Source organism: Melopsittacus undulatus, chromosome 7 (genome assembly GCF_012275295.1).
Source record: "Melopsittacus undulatus isolate bMelUnd1 chromosome 7, bMelUnd1.mat.Z, whole genome shotgun sequence".
Taxonomy (NCBI): domain Eukaryota; kingdom Metazoa; phylum Chordata; class Aves; order Psittaciformes; family Psittaculidae; genus Melopsittacus; species Melopsittacus undulatus.
This window is the reverse complement of record NC_047533.1, coordinates 63,304,716-63,324,062: the sequence shown is the minus strand read 5'-3', so window position 1 is coordinate 63,324,062 and position 19,347 is coordinate 63,304,716. Positions and strand designations below refer to the sequence as shown.

Sequence of the window (19,347 nt, the reverse complement as noted above, 5' to 3'; positions counted from 1 at the left end):
TGACTCAAATTTTCCTTGTCGGTATAGAATAAAATGTCAATAAGACTTCAGAAATATGTCAGTTGATAGTCTGTCAAACATCTCACTGTTGCTTCCTATGATGGCTCATAAAGAAGATTTTGGAATATCAGGAATTGATGAAAATGTGTTCTCAGCCATTCGCAAATAACCTTTTAAGATACAGAATGGAAACCTCATGTAGTGCACTTCCTATAAGGGAAAAAGTGAGCTAGACAGCAACAGATCATAACCAAACAGGGAAATGATTGAGCTCTGTTTAAAACTTACAACCTTGGAAAAATGCATGATGCTGCTACTTCGTAATGAATGACTCGTTTAGATTAGATTGCAAAAAGATAAACATACTCAATTAGGGACTTAAAATTTTAAAGTGTTGCATGCTCTCTCTGACTCGATATGACCGTCGGTCACAATTTTAGTTTAACGTTTAACTCTGATACTCGCTAAGATCGCTTGCTCAGGCAATCCGTGACAGTTACTCTGAGCTATCATCTACCTTGGTTGACTGTTTAGCAGCTTGTAAGTTTATGGTGGTAAAAGGCGATAGGTGCCAAAGGTGTGTAAAGGCATCAACAACTGGTCTATCTCCTGAAGTGTAGCATTTTCTGGGTTCATTCACATCCCTAGTCCTCCCACCTGTACTTTACTTAAAAGCAAAGCAGTTGTGCTGGCTAGCATGATAGTACACAATAGCGTAATGCAATTGTTCTACTTTAGTTGTTGCATGTATTTTCTGTGTTCATTTTATAAAAGCCAAACCAAACAGTAATATTTGGTAAACCACTGCTCCAATGGAATTTTGACAGAATCTTTATTGCAGAGTAAACTAAGCAATATTCTGTCTATCCAAAACAGCTTGCCAGTATTAATACTAGGCTCTGGGTCAATTGCTTCAATAGAAAGAACTCATCATCCTTTTCTCCCACATAAAATTTCAGCCTTACTCTTGTAGAATAATCAGAGAAATTAATCTATCAAAGACTTGCAGAGAGACCTCCAACTAAAAGAAGTTCCTATAAAACAAAAAGGTCTATTGGTTGTGGCTTTAACTTAAAATTATGCAGTTAGCATGTCAAGTTGAGCCTACTTTTGCCCTAAACAATATTTGATTGCATGAATAGGAAAATTTCCAGTGAAAATTCCTTGGAGACATTATTTGGTATGACTAAACTTTGAAGTTTTGTAAGAAAAAGGAAAGGAAAAAAATGTGTAGGAACTAGCAACTACAACAGCAGCATAAAATAGAATCATAGAATCTTAGAATAGTTAGGGCTGGAAAGGACCTTAAGATCATCTAGTTCCACCCCCTCTGCCATGGGCAGGGACACCTCACACGAAACCATGCTACCCAAAGCTCTGTCCAACCTGGCCTTGAACATTGCCAGGGATGGAGCATTCACAACTTCCCTGGGAAACCCATTCCAGTGCCTCACCACCTTACAGTGAAGAATTTCTTCCTTATATCCAATCTAAACTTCCCCTGTTCAAGTTTTACCCTGTTACCCCTTGTCATATCACTACAGTCCCTAATGAATAGACCATCCCCAGCATCCTTACAGGCCCCCTTCAGATACTGGAAGGCTGCTATGAGGTCTCCATGCAGCCTTCTCTTCATGGTTATAGATTACCATGAGAAGCTATGGCCAGTGATACTAGTGTTTTATGGGATGCAAAACACATACCATGTTTGGAACTGATTTTGAAAGAGTTTTTCAAACCACTGAAAGGGCTTTGAAAACAAATTGTGCTGAAAGTCACTGTTTTTCTGCTCTTAGATATTAGAAGGACTTTACAGTGAAGGGGGTTTAATTGTATTCCTGAAGTTCAGGAGATCCGTTATGCTGACTATATTGACATATAAAGTTAACAGTTAAAACTTAAAGTTAACAGTAGTAATTACATCAACTTCAATGAAAGTCCGACCTAATCCTCAGTTTTATTCCCCCAGCCTGTGCACACGGAAGAAAGTAATTACAGCCTCTCCTATCTATATTCCTAACCGATTGTTTCACAAACAGCCTTTGTTGTAATTCTCTGATTTTTTTTCATGTTTCATTTGCAGCAAAACACGTTGAATTTTGAAGAACATTTAAATGGAATTAATCGGGTTTTTTGAAGTAATAACATGTTCATAGATGTGAGTCAAAATATGATTCTGCATATGAACTAATGCTATGGTAGTTCCTTTTTAGAAAGTGAGCCTTCACTTTTAGAATTCAAACCATTCAGCAGTGGATCTTTGGTTGGTGGATTTGTCTATCGAGGCTGCCAGTCTGAAAGACTCTATGGAAGTTATGTATTTGGAGACCGCAATGGGTAGGTTTCTTATAACTCACTTTTAAACAAAAATACGCATAAAGTATATTTAGTTATTGAGCTTCCTGTATAAAGGAACACCAACAGTCTTTGTATACTGTGTCACTTTGCCTGTTTAGTGATATGACAGTACAGATTAAAGTCTAGATTTGGAAATAAAATAGTACAGTATCCTAATTAATGGTGGCATAGGTAACGTATCTGATCCTTGGAAAAACAGACAAAGACACATCACAGCACTCTTAAGATTTTAGTTCTAGAAACACTTAGATGCATCATTTACATTGTGATGGGAATAAATGTTAATTGTGGAACAGTTTCCCAAACAGGTCTAACTGTTAAGACACTGAAAACTTTTGGATGTTATGGAAACATCACTGATGGAGCAAAGTGAATGGGCATAGTTTTCCCATGCCAAATAGCTCAGTACTCACAAATGGCTATATAGGGTTGCTTGAACACAAGTTTGCAATGTTTGAGTGACAGGAAGGGAAATGCTGTGCTTTTTAAGCATCTGAAAAACAACAGGCAGGAAATCATAAGTTGATGAACTGCACAGACATATCTATGGAGCTACTTGCAGCAAGTATTTACTTTTTTATCTAGACCTTGAAAACTCTCTATTCAAAATGTAATATAACAGTATGCTTTATGTGTTTTGGAATATAGAAATTTTTTAACACTGCAACAGAGTCCGGCAACCAAACAGTGGCAAGAGAAACCCCTCTGTCTTGGCAACACTGGTTCATGTAGAGGTTTCTTTTCAGGCCCTGTCTTGGGATTTGGTGAAGATGAATCAGGTAAATAAATAATAAAAAATGTTGTTAAATCATAAGCTTTATCAGTAATGCCTGCTGAACTGTTCAAAAACTTATTCAAAAGCATAGTTAATGTCTAAAATGAAGGAATCTAAAGGCTATCTTTCCTTTGCCAAAGATGTCTATGCTGCTTTCAGCTACCCCTTTGCAGCCTTGTAAGAAGAACCAAGAAGAGAATGGGTTGTTGGAAGGGGAAAAGATCCTTACTGTCTCTTGCATTCTGTGAAATTTATTCCTCACTATGACACAATATGTCACATACTGGCTTTTGTTCTCAACATTACACATTTAAGAGGCAAAGATATTGCATGAGCAGACTGATCCCCCTTTTGTCCCTTCCTAATTTTATTTTTTTAACCAATTCTATAAATATGAAACAGAACACATTCATGATAAAATGCTTCTCACATTTTAGCATCAAATTGGGAAAGTGCTATTTTGAATTTCCAAATAGCAAGATTGTTGTGTATTTCAGTGATGAGTGTTTCTTCTGAAGTTGTTTTTAATCTCATTGTGCAAATACAGCTAGACCATAAAAGTCTTTTATTTGACGTCTTAGGAAAGAACTAATTTATTGCACTGGTTTCTTTTTAACAGGTGAGATTTACATATTATCAAGCAGTAAAAGCATGACACAGCCTCACAGCGGGAAACTCTACAAGATCATTGACCCAAAAAGGTGAGCATCACTAAAATCAGTCTTTCCTTCAACAGGTTAGAAAACAAAACGTAAATGTAGTTCTTTACATGTAGCTGAATTATGCAATATTGACATTCAGTAAGAAAAGAAAATCTCTATGCAGGAGGCTTCTTAAAAGCAAATGCACCATCATCAGGAAGAAGAACAGATTCACTAAAAGTAACCACTGTCTCAGAGACAGTGAATGTCAGAAGAACAGAGGTGTAACCAACAGTAACTTCTGGAAATTTTTACTCTTAATCATTATCCTAAATGCTGCCCATTTCCCACCTAGATTCACATTTTTTGCATGCTTTCATAGAAAAGTAGACATATTTAATGTGGAACCATGTGGACCAGCACAGGTAAAACATGCTCCTGGCAGTTCTACAGCAACTGACTTGTAGGTACCACAGAGGCTAAGCAGCATCAATGGAAGGCAGATGCTAGAATTCTCCCCAGCACTACTACTTCCTTACCTGCCACTGTGGTACGACAGCGCACAATGGGAGCTGGCTCAAAAGGTTAGTACTGGCTGACAATACCTACTCTGTGTACTGAAAAGCTATGACAGAAAATAGTTTCACAGTACTAGTCATCAGACAAGCCATCCCCAGGTAGTGCTCGTCTCACTTCCTCAGTTTCAGTTTTGCCATAGGGACATTGCTAAGGGAAAAATACAGTCTGTCCCAAACATCTCTTTAGTTGTATAGGAGATACCACCAGTGGAGAATAATACAGAGAACTGAATCCTCAGTTGGTGTGAACTGTCACTGCTTAAAAGTTTTCAGCATCTTTCCATATCCATGCATTTACCTGTCTTTCCCTGAGAAGGTTTGGAGTATAAAGGAATGAAACCTTCTCCTCTTGGACTGTGTGCCAAAAATATATTAAATTCTTTAACAGTTGTTAAAGCATCATTTCCAAAAGGCTTATAAATCCCACTCAAGTGACTTATGAGACATGGAGTTAATATGATTAGCTTAACTATTCAGACTAATTTACTAGTTGTAAAATGAGGATAAATGAAAATTATCAAACCAGACTTTCTTGAGATACGATCTTTGCAGAGCAGCTAGAGCTACTAAAATATTAAGGGATATGGAAAGACTGCTAAAAAGCCAGTTTCCAATATGACCCAGGGGCCCCAGCAACAATAAGAGCAGATGACTAGTAGACACTCACTTTCGCTGGAGAAATACCATTTTCTTCCTGGTGGATCTTTCTGCTCTATCAGACCAATTCTGTAGCATGTAAAGGTACCACATCCATCCTGCAAAAGCATCAGAAATAAACACAAAATGAAGCAGCCAACAGAAATGAAGTTTGTCATATTAGTTACTTTGACTTTACCATACCCTGAAAAAGCAATTGCCTGTGCAGTATCTATGTCAGCACTTTCTCTCATTAGCATCAGGTAGAGTTAGACTCACATTTTTGGGTTTGCTATTGACTGCTTCAGAGAGAAATCTATTTTCCTGTAAGAATTTAAATTCTAAAAAGTGTTACTGGGACAAGAAAATAATAAATATGTGAAACAAGATGCACACTGTATTGTAAGTTACAGTAGAGTTTCAGTGTTCTATAATTATACTATCCCAAACCTACAGCAAGTCATTTGGAAGCAGATGTTACTTGCAGGTTAGTGCAGTCTGTCAGTCAAGGTTAGTACGTGTGTTTTATTTATGCTTTCTGGTATTAAAAACATTTTTTTTGAACAAAACTTGCCATTCTTTCTGGGATTGTTTAGTCTGTTGGTGTATGGTTTTAAGTGAATTTTACACCCTAAATCCACTATTAGTATCTAATTACATGGGGCTGCCTTGTTTGACCTCAGCTTTTTGTTCTTGTTACCTCTTCCAGTAGGGTGGTCTTCAACTGACATACCTGAAAGGCCAGACCTCCCATTGCTGTGCTCACGGTTGGCTGTTTTCATGCATGGAAAAGGGTCAAGACTGTGTTTGGTTACTGATGAAAGTAACCAGAAAACTATAAAATACTTTGGTAAATTGGCACACAGTTGAAATTAAACAGACTGCGGCAAAGGGACGTAGCTTTTGGTAACACTTTTTAGAAACATGAGATAATTTGCATTCAGGCAAAGTTTTGAGTTTTGTTGTTTTTCAGGCTCACACCAATGCAGGCTTTTAAAAGATAGATAGCTACTTCCACAAAAGAGCATTGCAGCTCTATTTACCATTTCATGCTAATTTCACATTACACATGTAAACAATTTTAATATTCCATGGCATTGGCAAATGTTCATATAATCCTTTGTTAACAAAATACCATTATTTATGCGCTGATATTTTTTGCATACTAATATTGTTGCTCCTTCATGTCTTTCTCATGGTATGTGCCATACAAATATACCAAACACAGGTATAAACCCTAGTAAGCTCTCTAGAGCACAAAATAAATATGCTACAAGTGGGCTCTGAGCATAAGGTATAAATAAAGTCATCAAGATACTGGTTTGTCACATCTTAGAAATTCATTGCTTGCTAAGAAAACCCTTCACATGTAACAAAAATGAAGTGTTAAGCTGAGGTGATATATAACAAATTGATAAATATGATCAACACAGAGGTTCTGAATCCTTCCATCATCAAGGCACTTTGAAACATAGAATTCAAGTTACTACAGGAAACTTTTGTTCGGGTCTTCCGAATACTTAATGTCAATAACTAGATAGCTTCCCCTCAAAAGCACAGAATTAAATAATCCTTCTCATGGTAACAAGGTTCTTAAAATAATACATTGGTACTTTGGAGCTTTTAGACAATGAATGGATAAATCAGAAACATGAAAGTTAAATTGAATGTTAAAACCAAGTATGTAAGATGCTGCAAAATGCACATTTACTACCTATTACCAAAATTAAGTAGAGTGAAGAGGATAGGTAATAGTATAGTTAGCTTTGAGACTGGAGAAGATGCAAGAAACCCTAAGAATTACAAACGCTTGAAGACCAGCTTTAGGTAAATTAGTTAAACTAGCAGACAAAAGAAGAATTTCTTAAGTTAAAACTGTGTCTCTGAAAAATATATCTATTCTTTGATGATTATAAAAAAAAGTTATCACAAGTAAACTGCTTTCCAGGGTTAGGAACTCATGAAAAAACACAGGGAGAAAGACTTACATAATCCTCACCTAAACGGAAGAGCTGCTCATGTCCTGAAGATCAGTGCAACTACTAGCACTTTATAAATTGTCTTTGTGACCAAAAAAGAAAACTTTTTTATTTTCTATATTTCTACTTTCTGGTGTATCATTTTTCTATCTGGCTTTCTGTTTCTACAAATACCTAATTATATAAATCAAAAACACACTGATGAATGCATAGGAAAAATAACTAGGTAAACAGTGGTGTAGAAAATGTGTATAGTTCCAAGTATTACAGTTAGTCAATAATGGAGAAAACAGGAGATGAACTCATTAGAAAATAAAACCTTGACAAGAGGAGAAAATCAGCTGTTGACAGTATTAAAAATGTGTATTTAAATAAGAAAGATCTGTTGATAGGTTCATATCAGCTGTACTTCAAACATTATTACCAGCTGTTCTTTGAAAACCATAGAGAGGGACGGACCAAGAAGTAAAAAAAATAAACTTTGGAAGGTGGCAGAACAGCCATAATGTGGCTTTGTGAGCCTTCTTTTAGAATACTTATATTATGATCACTTTTATCTGCAGGCAAATTCTAGAAAAAATTAAAGGATCAGAGAAGAGTTTTCAAACTGATGGACAATGCAGAAGATTTCCATCTAACACCTGAAACTTAACTTAGAAAAGTTTATAGCACTGTATAGTTTTGTGAAGTTTTGTTTGCCACTGCTGATACGGTGATTCCAAAGGGAATAATTCTTTTGCTCGGGATGGCTCACTGGAGCCAGCAGGTGATTTTTATGAAAGAGGGAAGAGCTTAAGTGTCCTTGAACACTTAAGATTTCCTCTTCCTCTCCTTCTAACACCTTACAGATCTGGATTTCAGTGTTTCATATCATCAGCCAGAATAGCTGCTTTCCATTGGATTGGAACTTGAATTTGATTCAAACCACCTCACTCTTCTTTCATGCCCCCTGAGAGTATGCAATTCCACTTATCATCCTTTCCATCATCACCTTCTGGGATTTCTGCTATCAGAGAGTATTTCCAAACAGACTGATTTCAGACGCTAAGGGACAGTATCTAGGTTGTACCTCATTTTGACACTGTTCGGGCTCTTTACAAAAACACTGTTTTATTTTTTAGTATGAGTCTAGAGTGTTTGATGGTATGAGAGAAGAATAGCATTTATGAAAGCGTAGCCCTCTTCAAGGCTTTAATTACTATGGAAATGTAAACATAGAAACATACGGTATTAAGACTAATCTGCATCAAGATACTCAGGTCTGATGGGTTATGGATACACTCTGAAGCTACTACTGGAAACTCTCTGTAGAGTGAGCCAATTCTGTTGGTGAGTGCTCTCACCAACCCAGGTGGGCCATATGATTTCTTTCTGTTCAGAAAGTTACTATCCCTTAAGTCATTTGAGGGAATGGCAAGCCAGAATTAATGTCTAATGATGTTTAGTTTAGCCGGAGCATGCAAAATTCTTATCTCATTTACCTACCCACATGCAGTTACCATTCCCATAAGAGACACTAAAGAGAAATTAGAGCTTTTTGCGAATACCAGTCTAGAGAGTTTCACTTTACAGAAGTACTTCACAAAAACTCCTTTGTAACCACAATGGAAAAACCTAAGGATTTTTTTCAATCACATCACAGCTCACTGACTGTAAAAGTTTTTGTTTTGGTTTGGGATTTTTTTTTCTCGCTTTCTTTTTTAGTCTTTCTAGGATTGGCTATTAAGGAGTTCTCACTTTTTATCGCTTTATAAGGAAAAAACAGCTCAGTTTATCTTTTGCTTATTTTCTGGAGCCTGCAGGAAGCCTCTGCCATCCTAAAGAAAGTCACACATAATAGAGCAGCTTTAGCCCAGTAAGCCAGTCTTTCCCAATTCATCAGTCAAAGTGTTATGCAAGTGGCCCCCTAAATTGATAAATTCCCACAGTGCCTGTTGACCCAGCTGCCAAGTGCTCATGCAGCAGGTGTTGTTTTCATGACCACCCTGACAGTAATACAAACTGTTTAGCAGTTGCATTGACCTCTTAGCTATTAACATTGATACAGGCTTCACTAGGGACTAGTTTTCAAACATGACAGAATTTCTTAAGACTAGAGGTCATGAACAAGTATACCATATAAGAATAAATTTGATATGCTGCTGAGTTTAAATCTTAAAAGCCATGAGTTTTTTCCACATTATTCCCATGTAGTAAATCTGGAGACAAGTAACGAGCTTTTGGCATCTCTCCCAGGGCTAAAGGTATACTTTTTAATTTTAGAAGCTGTACCTGAAGAGATGCTATATTTATTCTATGACAAGTAGTAAATTTAGTCTGTGACAAGCAGTGAAACAAAATTATTTTTTCTTGATATTTTCTCTTATAAAGGAAAAACCCAAACAACTAGTGCACAAATTTTGGTGGTATACTTAAGCATCCTTCTTACACCTAATATCCTGTGAGCAGTTAACTGGAGCATAACATTCTTTCCTTATGTTTTTATCACAATCAGGATTTCTATGGCTATGTCTCTTCTTTGATTGTGAACATCTAGGAGTTTTGTTTGGGTTTTTCTCACTTTACTAGGAGAAAAGGAGATTTTTGATATTGTGTCAAAGGCACGAAGGCGGAATTGTTTTCAGTACCATTGTATTACTGCTGAATTTGACCCTCCATTTGCATTGATTTATGTATGTCTGAGTTACAGGCAAGCACATATAGCAACTGAATCACTCTGTGCATTTAGTGGAATTGTGAAGAGATGCACTAAGGAAAAGCATGAAATCCTAAGCAGTTCCAGCATGAGTTTTAATCTACTAAAGCATGTTAGACTTTTATGTGCATTTAAACTAGCGGTAGAAGCTACTTTCTCACACTAGCTACAGTAATGCAGCAAAAAATATTTCACACATCCCACAGCCAAGAATTCCCAGCTCACTGCACTCATCAGCAAAGGGACCCAGAGAGGGCCCCAGCCCCCAGTACAACTTTTCCTCCATGTTCCATACATTTAGAGTTGTTATACAGTTTCATGAAAGCATGTTTTAACAAGCAAGATATACTGTACTGTACTGTATATATGAACAGCTCTTTAAGATAACTAGAATTGTACAGACCATATAAATAGTCATTATCAGCTACATTTTTGGCTGACTTTCTGCGGACCAAGTAGTGCTTACTGTAAGAGTAATCAAGCCCTTTTGAGTTTTATAGATTGAGGGAGACAAGAAAAAAATTCTCTCCAGCCCACAACGTGGCTCCATCTATTCCCCTCCATTTTCCACATCAGGAGACAGAGCGAAGCACTAGTTATATAAACAAAACCATAGGTTTGTCTAAGTGCTGGAAAGATCAGATCCCAACAGTCAGTTTGAAGACTTACATTATCTTTGTGAGATTCAGTTCAACTTATGCCAAGCTTGAAAATTTCCACCCCTTTAAAACCTTAGGAATGCAAAGTGCAAGTACTGTGGGGCAAAAAACTTTGTCTTGATACATATTGGTACCATAACAGCATTCAAATCCTGAAAGAGAAGTGTGGCTTTTCCCATAGTACAACCAAGGAAAGCCAGTAATTCTTCTCACACACAAGGATTCTGCTGCAGCTGCATTTGTATTCCTCTTTTCCTAAGGCGCTCTGCCAACCAGAATTTTTTCCATCTTTGTATCTACTCCACCCCACCATTAATAAATATTGTCTAAGGATGATTAGAGCAAATTATTGATTGATGGTAGAATAAAAGGGGCAAGGTTATATTCACAAGTACCAAGAGCACTAGAAAACTTCAAATCATGAAAGTGACCAGCCATGCTTGGCTGGATACAAAAAGTATTCTTTCTACCTCCTTACTTAAATACAAATAATAAAAGAACCATATATTCCAACACTATCATAGATAAATACTATACCAATATTCATAAAATAAATTATTATCTTTACAAATAAAATATCTGTGTGACTCATGAGTTCATTCTTTGCTAAAGATACGCCACTGAAGCTCTCTTCCAAGAGATGCTTCAGGAGCCTGAGGTTATGCTTCCTGCTAAACACAGTACTGTACTTGTTTCTGAGCAAGAAAAAGGTTCCCATTTAAAATAACTTGAAAGAAATGGGCTTTAACAGAGACAGATGAAGAAAGAATGTTGTCTCCTATGAAGCTGGCTGTAAAGAAATCACTTCAAATTTAAATTTTTAATTTTTTTTTTCCAGAGGTAGGAATGAGAAGAAAGATCTTTTTATATCTGAACAAATCTCCACTGAAAATCATATCATTTTGTAGAACTGTTTCTAAAAGAGTACTGCCTGTGAATCTCACAAATTTTAAGTGTAGGAACTTTCTTAACCATTACTACAGAACTGGAATTCCTTACAAGTCAAAAAACCTAATGCATTATATTTAAAAGACAGCTGTGGAAATACGTAAACATAAAACCTGAAAGGGTTTCAAATATGCTGCATGAAATGTGTCAAAATGTTTCAAACCCCGTAAATAATACAGGACCTTAAGTCTCATTTTCAGAAATGCTTTTGAAATTTTGCTACACTAAAGATGCATCTACACATTCTTCTGTCGTTAACATCTTTGGGGAACCAGTTATTCTGTATGGATGTTTAAATAGTCATGGTAGCAGTTAAGACTCAGCAGAGAAAGTGCTACTACAGTGAAGCAAACTAGGTAGCCTGTACTCTACTACTATATTTCATAGACAAATGCAAGAAACCCGGTAATGCACCATTTACATGCTGCGTGCCAAAATGGGTGGGTGGAGGAGAATATAAGCCCAGTCAGCTAGTTAGGGACTTCTATAACATTAGGTATGAGCACTTATTTTACTTTAAAATTATTTTTATTCTATCTAATATTACTTTGAATGGCCCCTTTGTGCATAGAAAAATCTTTGTAAAGCCCTACTAGAACATGGGCTTCATTGGTATCTTACAGGCTTCATTGGTATCTTACAAGCCATGAGTTCAACTAGACAATTTTGTTTTCTTTAGCTTATTTTTTTTCCCTCAATATTTCTTATGATGTTGAAATGGCAAGAATGCCCAATTTCCCTTGTCTTTTTCTGTCACTATTTTCCACACCTCCATTATACACCGTCTTCAGACTTCAAAGACTATGCTTTTCTCCCCATAGAATTATCAGTCTAGGATTTTAATATTTGACAGGATAATCAGTGCATCAGCTGCTGTACCAGCTATCTTTAATAATTGGGGGTTTAATACTGATGTCAGTATAATGAACAATGTTATTTTCTATTCTATTTCTGTCTCAAACCCAGAATCCCGATGGTTGGAAGGGACCTCAAAAGATCATCCAGTCCAACCCCCCTGCAAGAGCAGGGTAACCTAGGGTACATAACACAGGAACTTGTCCAGGCAGGCCTTGAATATCTCCAACGCAGGAGACTCCACAACCCCCCTGGGCAACCTGTTCCAGTGCTCTGTCACTCTTACAGTAAAGAAGTTCTTCCTGATGTTCACATGGAACCTCCTATGCTCCAGTTTACACCCACTGCCGCTTGTCCTATCACTGGATATCACTGAAAAAAGCCTAGCTCCATCATCCTGACACCCACGCTTTACATATTTGTAAACACTGATGAGGTCACCCCTCAGTCTCCTCCAGGCTAAAGAGCCCCAGCTCCCTCAGCCTCTCCTCATAAGGCAGGTGTTCCACTCCCTTCATCATCTTTGTGTCTCTGCGCTGGACTCTTTCAAGCAATTCCCTGTCCTTCTTGAGCTGAGGGGCCCAGAACTGGACGCAGTATTCCAGATGTGGCCTCACCAAGGCAGAGTAGAGGAGGAGGAGAACCTCTCTTGCCCTACTAACCACCCCCTTTCTAATGCATCCTAGGATGCCATTTGCCTTCTTGGCCACAAGGGCACATTGCTGGTTCATGGTCATCCTCCTATCCACCAGGACCCCCAGGTCCCTTTCCCCTTCACTCCTTTCCAGCAGGTCAGCCCCCAACCTGTACTGGTACATGGGGTTGTTCTTCCCCACATGCAAGACTCTACACTTGCCCTTGTTGAATTTCATCAAGTTTCTCCCTGCCCAACTCTCCAGCCTGTCCAGGTCTCGCTGAATGGCAGCACAGCCTTCTGGTGTGTCAGCCACTCCTCCCAGTTTAGTGTCCTCAGCAAACTTGCTGAGGGTACACTCAGTTCCCTCATCCAGGTTGTTGATGAAAATATTAAACAGCACTGGTCCCAGCACTGACCCCTGAGGGACTCCACTGGTCACAGACCTCCAGCTAGATTCTGCCCCATTGACCACAACTCTCTGCCTTCCTTTCAACCAGTTCTTGATCCACCTCACTACCTGATCATCAAGCCCACACTTCCTTAGCTTATCTATGAGGATGCTGTGGAAGACAGTATCAAATGCCTTACTGATATCAAGAAAAAACACATCTACCACTCTACCATCATCCCTCAACCTAGTTACTTCCTCATAGAAGGCTGTAAGGTTGGTCAAACATGACCAATTTTGCTTTGGTTTGTTTAGATTCTAGCTGGACACTTAGCCATGGTTTCACTGAGCTCTCCACGAAATTATTAAAATCTTTGTCCTGCAAATTTCAAGCTCAGGAATGTATGGCAGTAGTTCAGATTATTTGCTTGAGAATAAAAAAATCTTGTATTTGTCACTAATTAACTTCATTTGCCATGATGCTCCCATTCAATTACTTGTTTAGATCTCTTATGAGATCCTGATGTTCTTTTCAAAACTTACTCCTGCACAATCAAACCTACAGCAGAGACAAAATAAGGTACCTCTACCATGAGCCTGTAGGCTTGTGATGATCCTATCAGTCTCTAGCTGCTGAACTCAGACAGCAAATAAGTGGCCAATATTATGATATACAGCTAAATTAAAAAGAAAAAACTCCAAACAATTAACATCTAAAAAGCATTGGAGGTCTTATCAACAGTTAGAGCATGCTTAGGATAAAACACTTGAGTGTTTTACACACTTAACACTACAGAAGGAACACTACAGTTGCTACATTGTTAAGGAAGATAATGTTGTGCTTTTGCAAATAAAAAAGGCTGGATATCCAAAATATTTTGTAGACGTTGACATAAAAAAATTGCATCATGTAAGACTTGATACCAAGAAGCCCAGGAGAAAACAGTATCAGAAATATTTTGTCAACTGAACTACAATTTCCTTCATATATGCATTTCACAGAAGCACCCACGGAATGGTTGAGGCTGAAAGAGACCTCTGGGGGGTACCTGGCCCAACACCTGTGCTCAAGCAGAACCACCTAGAGCCAGTTGTTCAGGACCATGTCCAGGCAGTTTCTGAGTATCTCCAAGGATGGAGACTCCACAACCTCTCTGGGTAACCTGTGCCAGTAGTGAAAGAGTCTTTCCTGATGTTCAGATGCTTCAGTAAGCATCCAGAATGCATAATGCAAATATGATTTCATGACAATATGGAAATTAAATATCTGCCGTGTCAAACTGAATCCATAGACAGAGGTAATACATTTGCAAAGTATTATGCATGCCATAATGTGTGACATAAAACTTGCTGTTCAGATTACTCTTCCTGAGATACAAACAGAAATATAAATCAGCAAGAAAAGCAAAAAGACACCATCAGATTCTGGACTGAATTATATGACTACTTGCGTTCGCTGAAGAAATTGCACACAATCAGTAGAATTTAGCATGTCTAATGATGATATTATCCAGAGATATATGCTGCCTGTGATAAGGTCTTCAGGAAGTTTGTTTGCCAGGTTTATGCTTGAAGAATTCTCAAGCACTATTATCTCATCTTGTAGATCTCTGAAGGCAGTTATAGGAAAGAACAGAAAATCACACTGTACTGTTCTTTAATGTAACATGTTATGTCTACATTTCCAAGTGTTCTTGAGAAAAAAAGCAATACCTTGGAACAGATTTCTCCCACTGATAGTACAATAAAAGAGACTCAGGCCTGTAATAACAACCCCAAAGCCTTTCTAATTGACCCCAACTTTTAACTGGTTCATTTTTTTTTCCAGGCCTTTAGTCCCTGAAGAATGCAAAAGAACAGCTCAGCCTGCACAGATACTGACATCTGAATGCTCAAGGCATTGTCGAAACGGGCACTGCACTCCCACAGGAAAATGCTGCTGCAATCAAGGCTGGGAAGGAGAATTCTGCAGAACTGGTGTGTATACAGATTCATAGCAATAAGTGAAAAAAACCCATGATATGTTATAAATTGCTTTTAATTATTTGCTGAGAGAAATTTCCAATATATGTCACTGACCATCAGTTCTAAGGCAATGACAAGGAGGTACTAATCTCATGAGTTGTAGAACTGTAAGTTTGGATGAGTGCCACAGTTAAAATATTTAATGCAGTGTGAACCATTATAGAATGCAATTAATAGCATAAATATGACAGACAAAATTATTATTTTTTTCACCAAGACTGTACAATGAAAGGAAATGCAATCAATATGCGTTCCCTGTTTGGATGCTAAGCTTTCACCTGCAGTATTATCATTGTCAGTGGCATACAGGAGTCCCTTGTCAGGAAAGATGACAAATCAGACCTTCAGGTCACTGTTGCATATTTTACACTTTGCTAAGGTAATGTCAATACTTTAGTTTTGGTACATCCTTACTTCTGATACTACAGAATAAAATCGCTCTAGTTTATTAATGAGAATTCTGTGCAGAAATTATCACAAAGCAGCTAATAACCAGAACATTACTGTAATCTATTATTCATCACAATGCTTTTATTAAGGCCTACCTTGTTGCCATAGTGTAACTTTTAAAAGTCACTTACTTGAAAAAGTGACTGTAATCAAACTAGGTGTTGGATATGACACCAAAGGGGTGAGATGAATGAACATGCAGTGCCAAAGCTGTCCTATCACTGTCTCACAGAGGCTGTGGTTATGTCTGAGCTGTATAATTCTGGCCTATGCAGGTCTTCCAGAGCGAGCCTGGGTACCAGAAGGTGCTATTAGTGTACTACTGCAGTCTTCTGACTGAGCATGTTTGCCCAGTGAGTTTATACCAATGCCTATGCAAAGAGATACGGTTAATGTAGTGGCAGTAGAACTCAAGTGTAAAAGAATCACAGAGTAAGACAAAGCAAGGTTCAAATGATGGACCAGGAATAATTCAGATTGGAAGGGCACTCAGGAGAACCCTGCTGAAGCAGGATCAGCTATGAGGTCCCTATATCCTGGAGAGTAAATTTCAGCAATCTCCTGGTTTTTAGTGATGAGCAGGAGTGACTTTGGAATTAAATTAAATGAAATTAATTTAATCACCCATGATATATCGTACTGGCAAGATTCATGAGTTGACCATCATGCAACCGTGCAACAAAAGCAATGGATGAGGTAATCTGATCAAATAGTGCAACTTCGGTTGTCCCCACTTGTCAGTCAGAGGTTTCCTACATTTAGAGAATGAGGCTCATTCTACAACCCCTGTTCAAGTGGAACTTAAAAGTAAAAAAGATCTCCAGGGTGACCATAAATGGGTCTTGAGTAATCTGGCTTGTTTAAAAAATTACAGCTCTATGATAGATGGTTTAATAAACACAATGATGATTTAATAAATGCAATGTACAAGAAAGCTACAGACTGTATCCCACGCAACACTTACAGGGATGGGGCAGCCACATCTTCTCTGGGAAAGATGTTCCAGTGTTTCACCACCCTCACAGTAAAGAATTTCTTCCTAATGTCTAATCTCTAAAAATCTCTAAAATCTAAAATCTCTAAAAATCTCTAAAGATAACTCTGGTTCTTTTCTTCCTAAAGGAAATTCAGTTCTGTTCCACACATAAGTGATTCAAGACCCAAAGGAGTGTACCTCTGTGGTCAATTGTAGTCTGCTCTGCAAAGGACAGCATGTAGTGCAGAACTCTCTGCATGTACAAAGGAGTTGACCTGAGATTTAATACTTGTTAGGTTGCAGATGGTCAGGTACTAAAGTGTCTCACCAGCTTCAGGGCTTTTTGTGTTGCTAGCATAAGAAATGGGATAAGTTAGACAACCACTGTTTAAAGATCTAGATGTGCTACATGTCTTTTTTTTTAAATGATATAAACATCTGGAGCCCAAAGTCTTTTGAGCTGGGTCTTCCATGCACTCCAAAATCAAGCATGAATATAGGAATTGGACTTTTTCAAAAATCTGTTTGAGTTTCACAGTCTATCCTGGGTGACATCCTCTCACACATACAAAATTACTTCCTCTCCCATTAGAGAGGAATTAATTTTTTTTAATTAATTAAATTTAAATTCTAAATTTAAAAAAATATGTTTTCAAAGCTTGCAGTATTTCATCCTTTCCAGTCTGTTTTTAGTTTATGTGCTTTATCACTTTAAGTTTAGAAAGGCTTTAATGAATGTGTACTGTATATTCTTGGTTTGTGATGCTCTAAACAAACTAGAAAATTACTGTTTTTTACCTACAGCAAAATGTGACCCAGCCTGTCGACATGGAGGTGTCTGTGTAAGGCCTAATAAATGCTTATGTAAAAAAGGCTATCTCGGCCCCCAGTGTGAACAAGTGGATAGAAACATCCGAAGAGTGACAAGGGCAGGTATTCTTGATCAGATCCTAGACATGACATCCTATTTGCTGGATCTAACCAGCTATATTGTATAGTTTCTGGGACTATTTGGAAACTACACTTTCAACGGGCATTTGTTTTGAATCCTGTCATTTTTAAAAGACTCTTGTCCTGCAACAAATACCGGTGATTTGATTTCCTTTATTAATTTAAGTATAATATCCACAAATGCGCAGGTAAATTCTTTGTGTGTGTGTCAATATTTCTGTACATCTCCCCAGACGTACCGACCGCCAATATGCGCACACATACACAGGCACGCACTATCACAAATGCAGTTTTATGGCTAGTGGAATTTTTTTTTATATTTATTTCTTCATGAGAAATAGTTTACAAAGTAATTCCACTGTAAATCACATTTCTGTCAAAGGACTTTTTGTGGTGTCTTAATGGATTCTTTGACATCCCAGAAATCTCATGTCTGTACCTATCTGATTATGGCGATGAGAGAGCAGTTTTCAAACACCGCTGTATAAGCTGCTGCTTAATAAAATCCAGTTGTAACAGTTTCTAAGGTGAACTGAACTCTATCATGAGACAATATTTGAGAACTCCTTAATGCATTCCTATCGAGGCAATTCATTGTAAGACTGTAACCTTCACCTTCATCAATGTAACTCTATTACAGAATGTTACGCATTTCTTTATCTAGCATAGATGCAAAAATCTGGTTATCGCAGCTTAATATCAAGATTGTTTCAAGTGTTTAATAATTAAATTATATTCGCATATTTCAAAACCAGTCATCCTAGAAGGTCTGCTTTTTATCATATATTTTATTTAACGATGGGCACTGGGTTCATGTTACATATTTATATTATTTTATTTTATTTTTATAATATAGACACCACCTAGATGAGACAGCTTTACCATATCCTGTAAAATACTAAAGTTACATTTTTCACCAACTTAATTGGAAAGACGGGGAAAGAAAGAGCAATCCCACTCTTTAATGTGTTGTGGATCTAATCTAGAAATGTATCCTTGTGTCAACTTGTACTCATTTACGACGGATGGAAAAAGCAACTGCCAACCAATCATAATAAAATTCCAGCATATGTTAAAAGTGTTCATAAAGTGATTCCCACTGTAACAGGACAGGCCAGATTACACATGAGTAGACTGCTGCCGATTTAATGGTGAATGGAACATCCCTGGATGAGAGCTCACATGAGCACGTGTTGGCTGTGTAAGATGTCACTTGTACAAAACGTATGATGATTTTCACCAAATGCAGTTTCAAATGTAAATGTTACTTGAAGAGCTAAAGCGAAATTGAGTCTTTGTAAATGTATCAATAAATACAGGTACATGCTGTAGTCAGGTTTTCTAAAGTATTCCCAGACTAAGTAGATGTATCTTCAGAACTGGTGCCCTCTTTATCTACAGCTCTAGGGCATTACTGGCAAGTCTCTTTGCTCACTACTTACCAACTAACAGATTTTCTTTGCACTACCTGGCTGTTACAAAGTCTTGCCTATGAAAAGAAAGCAGAGTAGCCCCAGTGTGCACATTCTGTGGTTCTTATAAGCAGCTGCTCATTCGTCAATGATTTACAACACTTCAGGCAATAAGATCCAAAAGGCTTTAGGCATATTACTCTCCAGTAGTAAAGTTACTTCTCTAGGGCAGTGATTTGCCATGCATTTTCCTTTACAGAAAGTTGTCAATCTTCATTTAGTACATATTAAATCTTAAAGTACAGCATAACAGAAAGTTGCATTTCCCTCTCTTAGGCATTCCAGCTCAGAAGAACAGAAAGTTACATTTGCCTTCCATATATG

At 37.6% G+C, this 19,347-nt stretch overlaps 1 protein-coding gene across 1 annotated transcript in view; it reads left to right on the top strand.

The window, feature by feature from the left end:
* HHIP (hedgehog interacting protein) overlaps positions 1-18,755 on the top strand; it is a 73,666-nt gene extending 54,911 nt beyond the window's left edge. The window contains exons 9-13 of the mRNA XM_005154835.3: positions 2,214-2,337; positions 3,007-3,137; positions 3,753-3,834; positions 14,978-15,126; positions 17,405-18,755. Coding sequence (XP_005154892.2) covers positions 2,214-2,337; positions 3,007-3,137; positions 3,753-3,834; positions 14,978-15,126; positions 17,405-17,598 — 680 coding nt within the window. The 3' untranslated portion in view covers positions 17,599-18,755. The remainder of the gene's footprint in view (positions 1-2,213; positions 2,338-3,006; positions 3,138-3,752; positions 3,835-14,977; positions 15,127-17,404) is intronic.
* The last annotated feature ends 592 nt before the right edge of the window (positions 18,756-19,347 follow it).